General features: G+C 34.2%; 1 protein-coding gene across 8 annotated transcripts in view; it reads left to right on the forward strand.

Moving 5' to 3' along the window:
* Positions 1 to 20,223, forward strand: part of CCDC91 (coiled-coil domain containing 91) — a 367,017-nt gene that overhangs the window by 246,926 nt on the left and 99,868 nt on the right. For all 8 annotated transcript variants that reach the window (XM_068561504.1, XM_068561503.1, XM_068561506.1 and 5 more), the window contains 3 exons: positions 9,096 to 9,188; positions 9,277 to 9,345; positions 16,513 to 16,689. In XM_068561504.1, coding sequence (XP_068417605.1) covers positions 9,096 to 9,188; positions 9,277 to 9,345; positions 16,513 to 16,689 — 339 coding nt within the window. The remainder of the gene's footprint in view (positions 1 to 9,095; positions 9,189 to 9,276; positions 9,346 to 16,512; positions 16,690 to 20,223) is intronic.

The following is a 20,223-nucleotide window of genomic DNA, read 5'->3' on the forward strand; positions in this document are numbered from 1 at the left end:
CAAACCTTTTCTTAGATTAAGTCTTCTATTGAAGACTTTTCTTACAGACAAGACCAATAAAGGCATAGTGACTCTAGTTGAAATGGAGATGGAGATGTCTAGTACTCTGTTGGACAGAATTTGAAAACTGTTGGTCCCTACCATAAGCTGATCAGGACCAGGGTTGAACCCTTCTGAATATTCTATTATTTTTTGTCAAGCATTCTATCTGTAACTGATGTTAGTACTTAAAATTGCATTGTTCATTATATAATATACTCATTCATGATCATTCACCGTGTTTACTGTGTGTCCTCATATACTTCATATACATATATATATATATATATATATATATATAGTTTATTTGGGGGGAAATAATGGAGTATGTTGTATTTTAAAATATGTCTTCTATAAAACTGGAGAAAATAAAGTATTCTGCTTAAAAAAATTCCCCTCATCGTCTAGGGAATATGTTTTTCTTGCATATGGAAGAGAAAGTGTCATTGTTTTTTTTATTTTCTATATTCTTTCTCTAGATGGATGTGTGATCTTTTAAGAAAATATGCCAAAGGTCTTTGATGTGATTACTTCATTTCCCATCAAAAAGATATTAAAGATGTGATAATCTTTCCCGAGGTGTTATTCACCAAATCTGCATTTCATGATAATTATATGGTTTGTGTGAGAAAATTGCCAGACCTTTTTTAAGTCTTCCAACTTCAGAGTCTTAAAACTTTCAGCTAAATTTTGAGGAGTGGGGCTGGGAGTCTGATATATAATTCTTTTCATTGACTTTCCAATTTCTGTCATGTTATATATGCTTCTGACCTGTTTTTCAACTGAACCAGTAATTTAGTCCATTACTGGTCTGTGTAAATCTTAGCCACAGCTATTTCCCAAGGTGGTTTTGGGTCTAACGAGTGGTTGGTGTTGATGTCCAGCAGGAAATCTTGCAAACCAGATGACTGGTGTGGTTCAAACTGTAACCTTGTTAAAGCATTGGTCAGGTTGCACTTAGAGTTATTTAATTAGTTTCCCAATAATATTTGTGTACAATTTTTAGGTGACCACTACTTTTTTTTCTTTCATCATAGTACAGAAAAGGACAGTTGCTTGTTGTTATCAGAGTCATATATTAATCCGATACTTTTTTTTCATTAAGTTATCTTTAGGCAGGCATTTTAATAACTGTTAGAACTTCACTTGAATACGAGTATCTATAATGGTGTTGTCAACTTAAATTGAAAGTTTTCAATATATTAGGCAGTCTAACAGAAAGGTTTTTTAAAAGTATAAGAACATTCTCTGCCTTCAAGAAACTAAGAGCCTTATTATGGGAGACAGCTATAAAATAAATTATAATAAAATATAATAAACAATACACTAGTGATAGAAACAAAATACTCTGGGATTATAGATAAGAGAGCAGGCAATTCATTCTGAGTTTTCAAGAAAGAATTCAAAAGAGGTAACATTTTAATGGGAAAAGATTGGCTTTTGACTGGAAGAGAAAGTAAGGCCATTTTAAGGGACAAAAATAGTATGAGTTAAAAATTAATTTAAAGTATATGTGTATATTTTTCTTCAAGTTTATTGAAGTGTAATTCACATAAATAGAATCTACCCTCTTAGGTGTTCCAGTCTTTGTATTTTGACAGACCTGTACAGTTTCACAACTACCACCTAAAACAAGATTTAAATTAAACATTTCCATCACCCCCCAGAAATCCTCTCATGTTCCTTTGTAGTCAGTATATACGTGTATTTTTAGTAGAATTTTTGAGTGGAGAGTCAACTTGTACATTATTTCTTTCATGGAATGTGCTTGTGATGTTGTATCAGAAAAGTCATTGCCTTTAAGTTCATCTAGGTTTTCTCCTAGGTCATCTTCTAGGAGTTTTATAAGTTTTGCATTTTAAATTTAGGCCTATGATCCATTTTGAGTTACTTTTTGTGAAGGGGGTAAGGTCGCTGTCTAGATTCATATTTTTGCATGTGGATGTCCAATCATTCTAGCAACACTTGTTAAAAAGACTATCTTTATAACATTGTATTGCCTTTGCTCCTTTGTCAAAGATCAGTTGACTGTATTTATAAGGGTCTATCTCTGAACTCTGTTCTGTTCCATTTATCTCTTTGTCTGTTCTTTTGCCAATACCACACCGTTTTGATTGCTGTAGCTTTACAGTAAGTACATCTTGAAGTCAGAGAGTGTCAGTCCTCCAACTTTGTTCTTCTTCAGTATTGTGTTGGCCATTCTGTTTTGTTTGTTTGTTTTGTTTTTTTTGTCTTTCCATATCTTTAGAATCAGTTTGTCAATATCCACAAAATACCTTGCTGGGATTTTGATTGAGATTGCATTGTGTTTATAGATCAAGTTGGGAAGAACTGACATCTTGACAACATTCAGTCTCCCTTTCATGAACATGAAATATATTTTGATTTATTTAATTGTTCTTTGATATCTTTCATCAGAATTTTGTAGTTTTTCTCATGTAAATCATGTACATATTTTGTTGGATATATACCTAAATTTTTCATTTTGGGGATGGTAATGTAAAGTGTATTGTGATTTTAATTTCATAGTGTTTGCTTTGTAGGAAAGGGATTGACGTTCGTATATTGATCTTGTAAACTGCAACCTTATTATAATTGCTTATTAGTTTCAGGAATTTTTTTGTCAATTCCTCAAAATTTTCTACAAAGATGATCATGTCATCTATGAACAAAGACAGCTTAATTTCTTCTTCCTTTTTATTTCCTATTTTTACACTATTTCATTAGCGAAGACTTCCAGTACAATGATGAAAAGCTGAGGTGAGAGGCGTCATCCTTGCCTTCTTCCCCAGTTTTTGCTTCATCCCTTTATATCACTCCCTCAGGTTAAAGGCCTGTTTAAGTAGGAGGAATAACCTATTTGCTTACATTTTTTCCATGCCTATTAGAAATTATATCTGTTTGGGTGAAATAAATCTAGTATAGCTTATCTTTAGTCTTATTTTATTCACTTTAATAAGTTTATTAATATTATTGAGTTTGTGGTAACTGCGTAGATTTAATCCCATAGGTCATCTTATTTAGGTTTTCTTTCCAAACAATATTTAATGTGTTGGCCCATGAAGAGATGAAACAGCTGTGTGTGACTCACTTTATATTAAGATGTTTATTAAATTTATTAAGTGTCTTTCAAATCATGTTAAATGGAGGCTTATAGGAACATGTGCTTTAAGACCATCCCACCAGATCACTTGATCTTTTTCAATGTTTGTGCTTTCTAGAAAGTGAAAGAAGATACTTGTTGAGTTTGCTTTATAGAATATATACTGCACACACACCACACACATATAAAGTAATGTGAAGTTTGTGGACCTGGTGATAAATGGATGACAGTATACCTGAACATGAGCTTCTCTGACTGCTTAGTCTAAAATTTGATATACAAAAAACTACGTATGATTGTGATTAAATCTGTTTACAGTATCTCCTATGACTCACATTACAGGAAAGAAGAGATTTTTTTATATTTCTTTTCTTTTTTTTTTTTTTTACAGGAATCAAGTAAAAACCACAGAACCTCTATATTTATATTTGAGTCTATATCAAACATTTTTCTCTTGGAAAAAGTTCTTCCAAAAGAGGGGAAAAGCATAACCCATTTCTGAGTGCCTTTTGTTTTAAGCTAAATTTCAAAGGACTGTCCTTGATACCCTTATATTAAGCAACTACTCTGTAGGATTAATGGGACTCTGTGGTTTGCATTTATTTCTTCAGTTTGCTTTAAAAATTACTAAAATTTCAATATAATTTTAAGAAGCAATCAATAGAATATTTTAGATAAACAAAATATAATAAACTCTTCACTGTTCTTGAATGAGATTTATTGGTTTAGATTTCAATTAATTTTCATAGTGCCTCTCAAAATGTTGTAAGGCTATGTCTTGCAAATTCTGTAGAAAGTATCTGTGTTTCGAAATTATAAATATTTGAAAAGAGTCGTATGATTAAATGTTTTCATTGGTTCAATTTCGGCTCTGAGGTATGTAACAAAAGGTGTTCAGAACATCCTCACCTTGGAATGGTCAGCTAGTAAGGTACAAAAGAATGCACTGACCATCTCTTATATCATCAAAATCCATGTGTGCCATTTCCAGGGTGCTGAATGTTAATTGAGACAATTAAGCAATTCTCTATTGAGGCAGATGGCAGAAGTAATACTTTAGATATACTTTATACTTTATATACTTTATAAAGTATATAAAGTATACTTTAGTATATAAAGTATACTTTATAAAGTATACTTTATACTTTATACTTTATACTTTATTTTAGATATAATAAAGGGAGTCTGAAACCTTTTTGGCCAAAGGTTGATACTTTATAATTTCTAGCTTATTGTGATTAAATAACTAAAATAATCTCTGGCCCAGAGAGGAAAGACATTCCTACTTCTGGAAGAATATGTCAATGAACAAACCTCAAATCCAGCGCACCTTCTACTACTGTCCCCTATAAAAGCTGCAAAAAGAGCTCCAGTCATTTTCCTTCTTGTACAGACAATATTAGTAATAGTTGAAAAGGAGTAGTTATAGTATCAGAAGTAGAAGCATTTGTAAAGATGTTCAACACGCTTAGTCAATAGTGAAATGCAAATAAAAACCACAATGAGATTGCCAAGATGACTATAGTAATAATAATTTAAAAAGCAGAAAGTAAAATATTGTAAAGAATATGGAAAGATTGGAACCTTTGTACATTGCTGTATTGCGAATATTATTTATTGATACTTGTACGTGAATGTTTAGCAGCATTATTCATAATTGCTGAAAAGTGGAAACAACTCCAGTGTCCCTCAACAAGTGAATAGATAAATAAAAGTGGTATGTATGTACAATGGAATATTATTCAGCCATAAAAAGGAATGATGTTCAGATACATACTACAACACTGATGAACCTTGAAAACATTATACTGAGTGAAATAAGCCAGATACAAGGGGCAATTACTGTTTGATTCCATGTATATGAAGTATCTAGAATAGGCAAATTCATAGAGATGAAAAGTAGATTAGAGGTTGCCAGGGGCTGGGATGAGGAAGAATGGGTTATTGCTTAATGGGCGCAGAATTTCTGATGAGGATTATGAAAAAATTTTGAAATAGTGATGATGGTTGTATGGCATTGTGAGTATAATTAATGCCACTTGTCCACTTCAAATTGGTGAAAATGGAAATTTTTGTTATATATATATTTTACCAAAATATATAAAGGAAGCAGAAGTAGTAGTGTAATAATAGCACTTAACATTTAAATTTTACTATTTAACAGGCACTGTCCTGAGGTGTTTATATGTCGTACACTATCTGTTTCTCACTGTAGACATATTTTATCCACAAATAGTTAATATTAGTAAATGAAAGGCAAGAATATTGTACTGTAATAATTGAGGTCTTAATTATTATGGCCACCTTCTCTTTTATTGCCATCTGTTCCTGTAAAAGCACTTATAATTAGTTGGACCTCCAATCCCCCATGGATACTGAGGGCTAACTGTATCTTTTTTCTATTAGAACTTTTTATTTAAAATTTATGTATTGTATTTTTAAAAGTTTATTTCTACTTATTTATTTCCAAATCATATTTGGTACTTCCTACTTTTAAAAAGTTACGTGTGTTTTGGGAAAAAATCAGTTGTTATGGTATTTGTTGAAGAAAATTTGTTTTATAAAATAGTTCTACAAGTCAAATATAAGAAAATGTATTTATGTTTCATGGATTGTCTATTAGACATTAATGTCCATGAGAGCAGCATCCCTGGAAACTAGTACAGTGTCAGGTGTTGGTACACACCAAGCAAGTATTTCTTGTATGATGGTTGGGAAAAAATGCATTAGCAAATTTATAAATTTACATAGAGAGATGGACAAGTTGATAGGGAAATAATATGTAATAATTTACAAATTAGTATATGAGGGTAAACTTTCCTTTAGGACAATTTAATTTAAAAATAAGATATTAAAATATATAGTTGAATTTCTACCATGAAGATTTATGATTTATTTTATAATTTAAACAATTTTAAGAAAGAAAAGACCAATAGAAAATCAACATTTATAGGATATTGTTCCAGTGGAACAGTTTCCTTAGTTAGCTGCCGTTATAGTCCATGATTCTGTTCTCTAGGATCATCCCCCTCATCCCTTGTCCTGCTATTGTTTGTAATTTGGTATTTTCTCTCTGGAGTACAGTTTGAAGGTATGCATCAAAATATAAAACATGCTCAATTTTCAACCTGCTCATACTGCTTCTAGGAATTTTTCATAAGACTGTAATTCACAAGTTCACAAAGATTCATGCATAAAAATCAAGATTTTTTTTAAACTGAAATATTGCAGACAACATAAATGTGTGTAGATAGCACAGTGATAAAATGTAAATTTAGTTTAATAAAACAAAAAATAGCATAGTTGTATTTATATAGAAATATGTCAGTACCTTTCCTGAGTGCAAAAGATTACAGAGCAGTATTATAAACATATTAATATAAAATGTTTATGTATATCTACGTATTTAAATACACAGAGAGCTCTCCCGAAGATCGTTTGTCTAAGTGCTATCAGTGATTTTCTTTGGGTAATGGAACCCTGGATGATTTTCACTTCTTTACATTTTTCACGATGAATGTATGTGATTCTTGCAAAAACAGTATATTTTATTGAACTTTATATGGTTCTTGATTAGCCGCTTGTGGATCATTCACTTTACAAATTAACTATTTAAGACATAAACTTTTGCCACACCATTCAGCATCTTTCTGAGTCATCTTTCCTAATATCAATTGATATTTATTCAAGAAATTATCTTATTTTAATATTATTCTGAAAAGAACAAAATCAAAAGCATAGATTATTCAAATTCTTTTAAAGCCAAATGGAAGTGAGGTCTTACCAGACATACTACTTATATTATGTAGCTTTAGTAACTAGGTAATAGTGGCACTGCTTTTATCTATTAAGTGATTACTACTGCTGAACATGAGTGTGCAGATATAATTATTGCTGAAGCTCTTCATGTAAGAGCTGGTAAATTACTTAGCCTCTATGGGTCTCAGATCACTCATCTGAAAATGAGGAAGAATGTCATCTGATTTAGCAGTCTGTTGCGTTTAATATGGTACAACCACATGTAAAGCACTTCTAACAGTGTCTGAAACTTTAAAGTGGTCCAAAAAAGTTAGCTATTTTTATCTATCTATCTATCTATCTATCTATCAAGTCAGTCACCTTGTATTTTCTCAAGTAGATCTATGATTTTACTTAGGGTATATTTTATGTAGGATGCTTCTTTCAAATGATAATGTGAGGTTTATTTTGGCTCAAACAAGCTCAAAAATAGTCTTCTATTATAGTGTACTGTCAGAATTAAGAAATGAAACTCAGGAATGAATTTTCTAAACATTGCATTGTCATTTTTAGCTAATGTTATCCTCTTTGACTAGTTCTTGTTGGACCCCTGGAAAAACATGGCCTACTTATAGTTAATTACTTATTGATTAGTCTGACTTATTAACATAACAGTTCATTTTGAGGAGAAATCATTTTCAAAAATATTGATGACTCTGAAAAGTTTATTTTGCAGTTTAATTCTAATAATTTTTACTTGTTCTATTTTTGTTATGTTTACTCCCATCGCAAAGCCTAAATTGAATATTTTCAGTCTCATATGAGAATTGTATTATATTTATCATTTTGAAGTCTAATTACTTGCCTGGTAAAACACATTTTATCATGCGTGTTTTATAAATAGGATTAGGTATTGTTTCTGACTTTATGAAATTCTGTGCGCATCTAGACTTTCAAAGAATACAGCATTAAAGTCTCAGTTATTATTACATATCATATGCTAAGCCTACTGATTTATTAGTCAAATGCTTTTCACAAATTCATATGGTACCAATAATTTCCCATCACCGTGTCATGATTTATATCACAGTTTGGATTTGTTTTTAAAGAAAAAACACATTTTTCTTGTAATTTTTCTTGTTTTCTTGAAACATAAAGATAAAAAAAAACATTAAAATTAAAAACAGGAATAATAGATTATCTTAACTTTCTGACTATTTGGTCACTTACTCTCAATGTAGACTGCCTGCCTAAAAAATGTTTTAAATCAGAACAACTTTGAATGACATAGATCTGTTTTAAAATATTGGGTGTCAGAGTTGGTTTATATTTAAAGGAGACTTCTACGTAAATGGCATTCTAAATCTGAGAAAATATCTTACTTGCCTTTAGTAACTGAATGAGAAATCTATGTGACTGGAATATATATGTATATGTATATATGTATATGTATATGTATATGTATATGTATATGTATATGTATATGTATATATGTTTTGTTTTCCCTAAGAGCACTGTTCAGAACAAGTATCTGGCTTATCTATGTTGAAGATATTGAGGCTACAAATGTTAAACTTTCTTAAGAAAACTTTGTTCAAACTCCAAGTGTCTAGTCCATGATAATTAGCTGATGGCTCTGTGTGCTTTTCCATTAGTATATTGGAATATAAATAAATACATGAACTCTATATTCTTTAACATTAGCTATCATATAATATTCCTTTGACCGTTTTCATATACTTATTTTTTTGAATCTATGGTAAAATCTTGAGATGAGAACAATCATCTTTCAATTTCTGTAACAGTGCTTTACTAGAAACACAAATAATCTGTTAAGATAATTATTCATCAGGCAAACATCAGTTATAATCTGATTGCTCTCTTACTGCAAGCTAATAATAATTTTAATGAGTAAATTTTCCAAATTTAATTTTAGGAAAGGACATTTTATCATTTTCTGATTCACTTCATATTAGGAATGTTTTTTAAATTAGATCTTATGTCATGTACTTTATTGAGTTTGGGGGCAAAAAAAGTATATCTTGACTGATGGAAGAAAGGTGAATTCAGGTTTTTTGGCTCCTAAGCCTTCATTTTAGCAAACTTTCTTGTTTCCTCTAGTAACTACTGCAAATGAATTCTACCAGCTGTTCTCCGTGTTGATAGATTATCAGTCTCAGAGCCATAATCATAATGCAGTTATCTTTCCTTGTAGCATCAGAGGCTCCTTGAAATGCTTGCCACAGAGAAGGAACTGTTAAAAGAAAAAATAAAGGAAGCTTTGACTCAGCAATCTCAAGAACAGAAGGTAATACTTTAAGTTTGCTTGGACTGTGGAAAGAATGTTCTGTTACCTCAAATAATACTTTAATGTCCATCTGTCTTATCATTTACAGGAAATATTGGAAAAATGTTTGGAGGAAGAAAGGCAAAGAAATAAAGAAGCATTAGTATCTGCTGCAAAGGTATTTCTCTCTGAAAAGTTTATTCTGTAGCTTAATTTCAATTATAGTTCTACTTTTGTTATGTTTACCCCCACATCAAAGCCTAAAATGAATGTTGTTGGTCACATATAAGAATTGTTTTTGTCATCTTTATGTCTAATTATTTGCCTGATAGAGACCCATCAGTAATAATCAGTTTCTTTGTAAATAGTGGAATTAACAAACTGAGTTCATTAATGGTATAGTCAATCTACTTTTAAAAATATTTCATTCCAGAAAAATTAAAAATTTTTTTTTCTTCTACTGTTCATATTCTTGTTAAATTTACATTACACAAGATACTGATGATGTTGAAATGCTTTACATTTAGATTATTAATCACTTGTTTAAAATAATATATCTACATAGGAACACTAATATCCACTTGGTATTTGATAGATATCATACAAGTAATGAGTGTGTGTGTGTGTGTGTGTATGTATGTATGTATATATGTATGTATGTATCAAGGTATGTGGTTTTTAAAGTCCACTTTGAAATAGATCATCTGGGTAGTATATTCATAGATGTTAAGTATATGTATACTAATATATACATATGTTGACCTGAAATATACTGTCAGATATTTGTCCAGCAAAAATGCGTTTATTCAGGATTAGGAGAGGATTGCAATTTGGGGTCTGCAACCATGACGAGCCATGTACAAGTTCCCACATGGCAAGGAGAACACTTTTATAGAGAGGAAAGGAAGTTGTGAGGGCTACAGGAAACACAGAGTCCATGGCTTTTCATTGGCTGAGTCGCTGCCAGGAAAGAAGAGGAGTCTTTCTTCTTCCGGTTGGTCTCTACTATAGTTGCAGGGCATGAGAGTTCCCCCTTAAATAGATCTCCTGACACTCTTTAATTGAGATTTCTGTTTATGAATTTTTTTACATTTTCCCCTTTGATCAAGATCTTTTTCTGAAAGCACCACTGATCAAGAATCAAGGTTTCTAGTTTTAGCTCTTTTTGTCCCTCAATTTCTGGGTGTGGTGTCTCATGTCAGAGGGAAAGTGCAGATTGGAAAACTATTGCAGTCACATTCAAGTAACGAGGAGTAGGAGGGAGACCTCTTAGGCCATTTTCTGAAGTCTATATGTTATCAAGATTATAGACATTGGAGATCATCTGAAGTGTTATGTCATCATCAAAGGTTTGGTGACAAACTTCTAAGAGGCCTGGCCTGGGTTTCTTGGGAAAGCTGTCTCATCAGATGTCATCTGCTTCATTTCTGGGAAATCTTTACTTGCAGGTCACCAGATGATGTACAGGTCCAGTCAGGGTTAGGTGCTTTCTTTAGGTGTGTCATGTGAATCCAAGAGTCTATTCCTTGTTGTTTGGTGGCACAAGGGTTGGTTATCAGTGCCTGATAGGGGCCTCTCCAGTGAGGTTGAAGAGCATTCTTTTGGAAGTGTCTTTTCCAATAGACAAAATCTCTAGGTTGCGAGATGTGTTGCTTAAGGTCATCAACTCCCAGAGGCGCACTGTGAAAAGATTGCTCTACCAGGGCATGGTTATTTTTAATGGAAACAACTAGGCCTTTGCAATATTGGAGTACCTCTCCTTTTATCAGTTGTGGGTTAAAAGAGGCAGGAGCCAAGTGCATTGGGTGTCCTGTGACTGTCTCAAAGGGTGAGAGTTTACGAGTTCCAAAAGGGGTGGATCTGGGATTTAGAAGGCCAACAGCAGTGCTTGTGGCCAAGGTATTTGGAGGGCCTCTACAAATTTTTCTAACTGAATCTTAATAATGCTGTTAGTGCATTCAACTAAACCAGAGGATTGAAAGTGGTAAGCATAGTGAAAACGTTGTAAAACTGGCCAAACAGTGCAAACTTGTTGAAGCACCTAGCCAGTAAAATGGATTTCTAAATCACTATGATGTTTGAGAGGAGCTCCTCAGGTAGGGACAATCTTTTCCAAAAGTACTTTAGCCACAGAAGAGGGAGTAACCGGTCTGCGAGGGGAGGCTTCTTTCAGTCCACTATGAAATCTACAGACCATGACTCAAATGTGAAGTTCATTAGCGATCCCCACTGTTTGAACCACGGCACGGGCTGCTTTATAGTAGTGGGGTTGAACACCGAGATTGTGCCTTCGGTGTCAGGACAGGAAGAGGTTCATCCTCAATCAGGAGAAATATTTCTCGCCGATTAAGAGGGAGAACTGGGAAGAGCCCCTATAATTCCTCAAAGCCCCGTTATTGAGAATTGAAAGGACATTGGAAAGGCTGGTTAGAGGACTGAAGGCACTCAAACACTTAAATTTGTAACAATCTTTCCCAGTGTCCTGGCTTTTTGCAATAATAGCAGAAACTGGGAAAGTTTTGATTTCATTCAGGAATCTTCATTTGCTGGATTTGAAGATTAAGAAATATGGTGTTCTTCCTTTTAGGTGACTCATGTAGAGTGTGAGAGAGCTGGTTTGCTAGATTAATTAAGTCTGAAATAGAGATAGTTTTCCGTTTCACCCTAGTCCTTTTTACTAGAAGGGAAGATGTCCCAGTCCAGCCCGTTAATAACAGAGTTAAAAGCTGCCCAGGTGTAATCAACATCTGAGGGAAGACCAGAATTTTCTTTAAAAGCAGTCTGAAGTCATGTAGTAGTCATGAACAGGTTCATCCAATGTTTGTGTGCAAGCCTGAATTCTGTTCCAATCAACAGGCTTTGGTAAAGCCCTAGGAATTGCTCGATGAAGCCACCTAGCGATTGCCTGAGCCTAACCATATAAGTTAGACCTTTCAGGATTTTCCCAATTAGCAGTTTTCATCCTATGCTGGGCCTGGCCTTAACCAACAAGTATATGAACCAGCTGATATGAGTCAGAGAAACAAGGTTGATAAGTTTGAATGACTATATTAAATTCCTCAGCAAATCTGTGAGGATCTTTGGTTTACTTTAGGAAAATATTTGACTACGGCTTTCAGTTCAGCTTTAGTCCAGAGAATATAGGAAATTAAGAGTTTAACTTCTGGGTCCTCAGAAGGCTTAATTTTATAGGGAAAAATTCTGAAAAGTTCAGAGGGAAAGGAGGTGGGAAGAGTTTTAGAGAAAAGGAGTTTGACAGGATAATTAGTATGGGGTATAGAGGAGGCATCAGCGGCATAGAAGGGTGGGAGGAAGATGGCACCAGAGGCACAGTCTGGCCATGAGGATGCAAGGATGAGAGACGAGATGGTACCAGAAGAAGCCAAGGAAGAAGAACCTGAGGATTTGGGAGCCATTACATCTTTCTTTAATTGTTGGTTTGCCTCAGTTAATCTTAAAATCTTATTTTGCAGAGAGAGAGTTTTAGGCTTCTGATAATATTGGGAAGCCTTAAGATACCACTCAGTTCTGGAAATTTTTGAGCTATTGTATTCTAATTCAGTTTTAAGGAAATTAAGTTTGGGGATTTCAAAAGTTTCCCATAGTGGCCACTGATATTTTAACTTGCCTTTGGTCAGGTCGGTCCTTTTAGTCAGAAATGAGCTTGAAGGGGTAGGAACTATGGTATTTAAATATCAGTTTGGCTGGAGTCCCTGTAGGGGTAGTGCCCTCAAAATACTTAGTTAACTGGGATCCCATTTCTCAGAGGTTTTTCTCTAGAATAAAAGAACAATTTTCAAACAGCTTAAATAAACTTACAGCTCAAAAAGCTTGCAAACTAATACCAGCCAGTTCTAAGGAGACAGCTTGGTGCTAGAAGAGCCAGGCCAAAGGCTTTTACAGCCAATTTCCAGAGAATAGCCCCTTCCAAAGGAATAGGCCAAAGGCTGAAAAACCAATACACTTTTCAGTGAAGAAGTCCCTATTCCCAAAGGAATGGGCTGAAGGCATTTCCAGCCAGCTTCGGTTGAAACAGTCTTATCTCAAAATCAGACCAGAGTTCCAAATGTATGCAGAACAAGGCCTTAGCCAGAAAGACGAAACCTTAAAATAGATTCTGAATAAAACCTGGAGAGCTTCAAACACAAAGAGGGCATGAGCTTGGATCTAGGAGAAAGATGTACCTTCAAACTCCAAGGTCAGCAAGAAAGCAGTGAGCGACAGTGGGCTCAGTTGTGGGTACCACATCTGTTCAATAGCCCCAGAGCCTTCGGAGGTCTTCTCTGGTCCCCATCTGGGTCACCAAAGTGTTGACCTAAAATAAATAGACTGCCAGATATTTCTCCAGCAATAATGAGTTTATTCAGGAACAGCAGAGAATTGCAGTTTGGGGTCTGCAACCATGGTGAGCCACGTGCAAGTCCCCATACAGCAAGGGAGAATGCTTTATCCAGGGGAAAAGGAAGTTGGGAGGGCTGTGGTAAACAGCGTCCAGGGCATTTCATTGGCTGAGTTCTTGCTGGGGAAGTAGAGGAGTCTGTCTTCTCCCTGTTGGACTCTGCCATTGTCGCAGCACTTATAAGGTGAGGGCTTGGCCTTATGGTCTCCTGACACTATTTAATTGAGGTTTCTGTTTATTAATTTTTTAACACAAATATAGCACTGAGTGTCGAGTTTGGGATTTAGATTTAAATTTAGTAAACAAACGTTGAAAGTCTCATAGGTACAGGTCACTGTGCTGAGGTGGAAGTTCAAGAATGACTATGACTTTGTCTTTTTCTTAAAGAATTTACAATCAGGTAAAAAAACATTGTATATGTACTAATAAGGTGAGAAGGAATGCATTAAATAATTATGAGTATATAGATAGTATTTCCATGTCATTCATAGGAGTTTTTTTTTGTTTGTTTGTTTGTTTTATTTATTTGGTTGCGCTGGGTCTTAGTTAGTTGTGGCATGTAGGATCTAGTTCCCCTACCAGGAATCGAACCCAGGCCCCCTGCTTTGGGAGCACAGAGCCCTAGCCACTGGACCACCAGGAAAGGCCCCCCATAGGAGTTTTTAACAATAAATTTCTTTTGAACTGAGCCTTGAAGGATGGCTAACATTCTGAATAGTGAGTTTGAATTTTATTCCATAGGTAAGTAGAGACACATCGAAATTTCTGAGTATAGGTGGGTCATAATGGTAACTGACATTAATTTTTGGGAAATTGGAGCAAGAAAGGCCAAAGGCAGGGAAAGAATTAACAGAGTGCATCTGAAGTTTGCATAAGAGATAGTGAGTGGCAGAAATAGAATAGTAGTAGTAGCTTGGAAAGGAATGAAATAGGCAAATTCTAGAAGTAGTTAGGAGATAGAATCAACATATTTGGTGTGGATGAGGTGGTCAATTTGTGAACTGCCAGAATATTCATTCAGCAACAACATAGAAAGTAAAACTATTTCCTTGGTATAGAGTTTGAGCTGCCTGTGATATATCTAGATGATAAAGTCAAGTAGGCAGCTAAATCTATGTGACATTTACAGCTCGGTAGATAGGAATCTCCTGAAGATATTAATATGGGTTAGTATGATTTTTTGTTTGTTTTTTGTTTTCCAGCAGAGAGATGGTAATAGTAGCCATGGAAATTATTTTCATGTATAATTACCTCAAAGGAGTAACAAGTGGAGTAACAAGTAGAGTAACAAGTGGTCCAAGTTCTTAGCCCTGAAGGAACTCCAAAATTTAAAATCCAGAGGAAGGAAGACGTTACAAAGAATTGAAAAGACTCAGCAAAATGCATAGGAGAAATATAAGCAGCAGGCTCTCATGAAAACCAAGAAAAGAGAGGGCTTCACAAAATCAGAAATAATCAACTATATAGAATGTTGCTTTGAGGTCATGAAAGTAAGGACTAAAACAAAAAACAAAAAATATCATTTGGTTTAAACAACATGGAAGGCACTGGTGAACATAGTAAGAGAGTAATTTAGGAGAAGAACTGTGCAATAAAACAGGAGTTCAAAAAATGGTGACTGTCAGCTTTAATGACTTTTGTCAAATTTGGTTGTGAACTGGAAGCAAGAAAAAAAGTGGTTAAGTCTCTCAGGAGGGGGAGGTCCATGGACTTTACTACGTACGATGGTTTTCTTGAGGAAAATTCTTGTGCAGCTGTTTGAGTTGCAACTGAAATAGGCTCTGTTTTCATGGAACGCCATTTTACTGAATTAGTAGGGTTATACAGACTTTAGTATTTGGCAGACATTTTGTCCAAAATAAGCAGAGTGAGCCCAGCACCTTAAGGACAAAAACTGACAGTTCTTGTTGCCAATGATAAAATTCGAGCTTTAGAAAAAAATTAGAATTTTAGAAAATTTATTTCTACTTTTTAATAAAGACTCTTCTGATGAGATTGATGGTGGTATTAACAAAAATGTGGCTTTTTTGGTTATAATATAGCGAAATGTGTCAACATCTGGAGGAGATGCGTACCTCATTGAATCAATGTTTGCCAAATAAAAAATGTTTAAAGAATACGTAAAGGATTTATTCAAAATGCAAGAAAAGATTGTAATGTAACAGAGTCCAAAAATTCATTGACATGATATTATTTTTCTTATTGCAACTTACCTTTAAGAACTACCCCTTGTTAAGTTTTGGTGTGGAATCAGAAAGAATATCTACAGTGATCTCAGCTGGCTGCTAAATAATTCTCCCTTTTCTTCTACATATCTTTGTGAGGCTGGGTTTTCCTTATATACTTCAACTAAAAATATCATTACAGATTTAATACAGAAGGCAGGTATAAGAATCTAGGCTCTCTTCTATTAAGTCAGATAGTAAGGAGGTTTACAAACATTCTTCTCACTTTTTAATTTTGGAAAATGTAGTTATTTTTCATAAAATACAGTATTTATTAATATATAATGCACTTACTGTTATTAATTATAAATGAATTAATAAATAAGTATTTTTATTTTCTCTTGGTTTGACTATCTAATACGGTAAATCTTAATATGTATAACCCACATAAACAAAAGCTCTTAGAAGTCCTCTGTAATTTTTAAGAGTGTAAAGAGATCCTAAGACAAAATAGCTTGAAAACTGCTACTTTAAGCTAAGACTTGGTTTCTTTGAAGTTTAGGAATGCCATGGAAATGAGTTGGTTATTTGTGTAAAAACAAATAATTAATTTTATTTTACAGCAGTTATTACATATGAGTAAAAAAAAAACAATGTCAGAAATAAACCCTATAGGATCAAAATTTTGAGTTTTTAAGGTTAACTCAAGTCTGTCTTATTCAAGGAACTGTTGTGGTCACTCATTCAAATATTTTTGTTTTGGTCATTATTTGTTTTGAAGCTTGAGAAAGAAGCGATGAAGGATGCAGTTTTAAAAGCTATAGAAGAAGAAAGAAAAAATTTGGAAAAAGCCCATGCAGAAGAAAGGGAGTTATGGAAGACTGAGCACGCAAAAGATCAAGAGAAAGTATCTCAGGCAATTCAAAGAGCTATACAAGAGCAAAGAAAAATTAGTCAGGTTAGTAAAATTAGTTCTTTATAAATATTTTCTTTTTTCTTATTTTTCACAAAATAAAGTAGCTTTACTATTATTTTATCTTACTTAAAATAATCTTACTGTGCATAATTATTTTACTTTTGAGTTTAATACTTTAACTGAATAATTTTTAATATATCTGTACTTTTCACTTTTTTTTTTTTTAGTTTCTTTTTTTTTAACATCTTTATTGGAGTATAATTGCTTTACAATAGTGTGTTAGTTTCTGCTTTGTAACAAAGTGAATCAGTTATACATATACATATGTCCCCATATCTCTTCCCTCTTGCGTCTCCCTCCCTCCTACCCTCCCTGTCCCACCCCTCTAGGTGGTAACAAAGCACCGAGCTGATCTCCCTGTGCTATGCGGCTGCTTTCCACTAGCTATCTATTTCACATTTGGTAGTGTATACATGTCGATGCCACTCTCACTTTGTCCCAGCTTACCCTTCCCCCTCCCCGTGTCCTCAACTCCATTCTCTAGTAGGTCTGCGTCTTTTTATTCCCGTCTTACCCTAGGTTCTTCATGACCTTTTTTTTTTTTTTCTTAGATTCCATATATATGTATTAGCATACGGTATTTGTATTTCTCTTCCTGACTTACTTCCCTCTGTATGACAGACTCTTAACTCCATCCACCTCACTACAAATACCTCCATTTCGTTTCTTTTTATGTCTGACTAACATTCCATTGTATATATTTGCCACATCTTCTTTATCCATTCATCTGTTAATGGACACTTAGGTTGCTTCCATGTCCTGGCTATTGTAAATAGAGCTGCAAGGAACATTGTGGTACATGACTCTTTTTGAATTATGGTTTTCTCAGGGTATATGCCCAGTAGTGGGGTTGCTGGGTCATATGGTAGTTCTATTTTTAGCTTTTTAAGGAACCTCCATACTGTTCTCCATAGTGGCTGTATCAATTTACATTCTCACCAACAGTGCAAGAGGGTTCCCTTTTCTCCACACCCTCTCCAGCATTTATTGTTTGTAGATTTTTTGATGATGCCCATTCTGACCAGTGTGAGATGATACCTCACTGTAGTTTTGATTTGCATTTCTCTAATGATTGACGATGTTGAGCATTCTTCCATGTGTTTCTTGGCACTCTGTGTATCTTCTTTGGAGAAATGTCTACTTAGGTCTTCCGCCCATTTTTGGATTGCGTTGTTTCTTTTTGTGATATTGAGGTGCATGAGCTGCTTGTAAATTTTAGAGGTTAATCCTTTGTCAGTTGCTTCATTTCCAAATATTTTTTTCTGCTCTGAGGGTTGTCTTTTCACTTGTTTATGGTTACCTTTACTGTGCCAAACCTTTTAAGTTTCATTAGGTCCCATTTGTTTATTTTTGTTGTTATTTCCATTTCTCTAGGAGGTGGGTCAGAAAGGATCTTGCTGTGATTTATGTCATAGGGTGTTCTGCCTATGTTTTCCTCTAAGAGTTTGATAGTGTCTGGCCTTACATTTAGCTCTTTAATCCATTTTGAGTTTATTTCTGTGTGTGGTGTTAGGGAGTGTTTCAATTTCATACTTTTACATGTACCTGTCCAGTTTTCCCAGCACCACTTATTGAAGAGGCTGTCTTTTCTCCACTGTATATGCTTGCCTCCTTTATCAAAGATAAGGTGACCATATGTGCACGGGTTTATCTCTGGGCTTCCTATCCTGTTCCATTGATCTATATTTCTGTTTTTGTGCCAGTACCATACTGTCTTGATTACTGTAGCTTTGTAGTATAGTCTGAAGCCAGGGAGCCTGATTCCTCCAACTCCGTTTTTCTTTCTCAAGATTGCTTTGGCTATTCGGGGTCTTTTATGTTTCCATACAAATTGTGAAATTTTTTGTTCTAGTTCTGTGAAAAATGCCAGTGGTAGTTTGATAGGGATTGCATTGAATCTGTAGATTGCTTTGGGTAGTAGAGTCATTTTCACAATGTTGATTCTTCCCATCCAAGAACACGGTATATCTCTCCATCTATTTGTATCATCTTAAATTTCTTTCATCAGTGTCTTATAATTTTCTGCATACAGGTCTTTTGTCTCCTTAGGTAGGTTTATTCCTAAGTATTTTATTTTTTTGTTGCAATGGTAAATGGGAGCGTTTTCTTAATTTCACTTTCAGATTTTTCATCATTAGTGTATAGGAATGCAAGAGATTTCTTTTTTTTTTTTTTTTTTCCACACACACACACTCTGTATTTTATTTTTACAAGAGATAAATAGACTGACACCAAGCATTGTACATGGATGACCACAACAAAAGCAACAATGATTGCAATTACCAAACATGAAACACACTCATACTATGTCATAATATTGACATTCAGTCCAGTAATCCTCCACTGTAACAGCTCCTTTACTTTGCAGTGAAAATTGATTTGTATATTCTTTGCCTCTGAGACCTTGTGGGATTTTTTTTTTTTTAATTCAAACAGAAAGTCACAAAAATTATACTCATCCTCATCAGTTCACTCAGTCCCATGTAATTAATTTTTTTTTTCATCTTGATCTTTTGTTATTAGCACTTTTATGAGTTCATCAGTTTTTCATTAGAGTTCTGAAAATGCTTATTCATTCAGTTCAGCAGTACAGTCAGTTACCAGAAACCTGTACTTGTCAGAGTCTTTTCCATGAATTTCTTGAAGATGAAACCCTTTTATAGGAACATATTTGCAAAAGCATCAGAGTACACCCAGAACTGTCTGTAAATGACAAAAGACTTAAAAATGACCACGGTTAAAGATTTGATGAAAGTTCATAATAATGCAGTTGACAAGAAAATTCATTATTTCTGAGATATACATTTTAAAGTAATAACTAGGATTATGACTTATAACATTATACCAGAACATATAAGATTTTTAGAAATTTCATGTAATGTCTGAAACATTTATATTAACATATTTCCATACAAATAACCCAATGAAAGTTTAGTATTAGTTGTTTTGTTTGTTTGTTTGTTTATACTGCAGGTTCTTATTAGTCATCAATTTTCTACACATCAGTGTATACATGTCAATCCCAATCGCCCAATTCAGCACACCACCATCCCCACCCCACCGCAGTTTTCCCCCGTTGGTGTCCATATGTCTGTTCTCTACATCTGTGTCTCAACTTCTGCCCTGCAAACCGGCTCATCTGTACCATTTTTCTAGGTTCCACATACATGTGTTAATATACGATATTTGTTTTTCTCTTTCTGACTGACTTCACTCTGTATGACAGTCTCTAGATCCATCCACGTCTCAACAGATGACTCAATTTCGTTCCTTTTTATGGCTGAGTGATATTCCATTGTATATATGTACCACAACTTCTTTATCCATTCGTCTGTTGATGGGCATTTAGGTCGCTTCCATGACCTGGCTATTGTAAATAGTGCTGCAATGAACATTCGGGTGCATGTGTCTTTTAGAATTACGGTTTTCTCTGGGTATATGCCCAGTAGTGGGATTGCTGGGTCATATGGTAATTTCTATTTTTAGTTTTTTAAGGAACCTCCATACTATTCTCCA

Source organism: Eschrichtius robustus, chromosome 13 (assembly GCF_028021215.1).
Source record: "Eschrichtius robustus isolate mEscRob2 chromosome 13, mEscRob2.pri, whole genome shotgun sequence".
NCBI lineage: Eukaryota > Metazoa > Chordata > Mammalia > Artiodactyla > Eschrichtiidae > Eschrichtius > Eschrichtius robustus.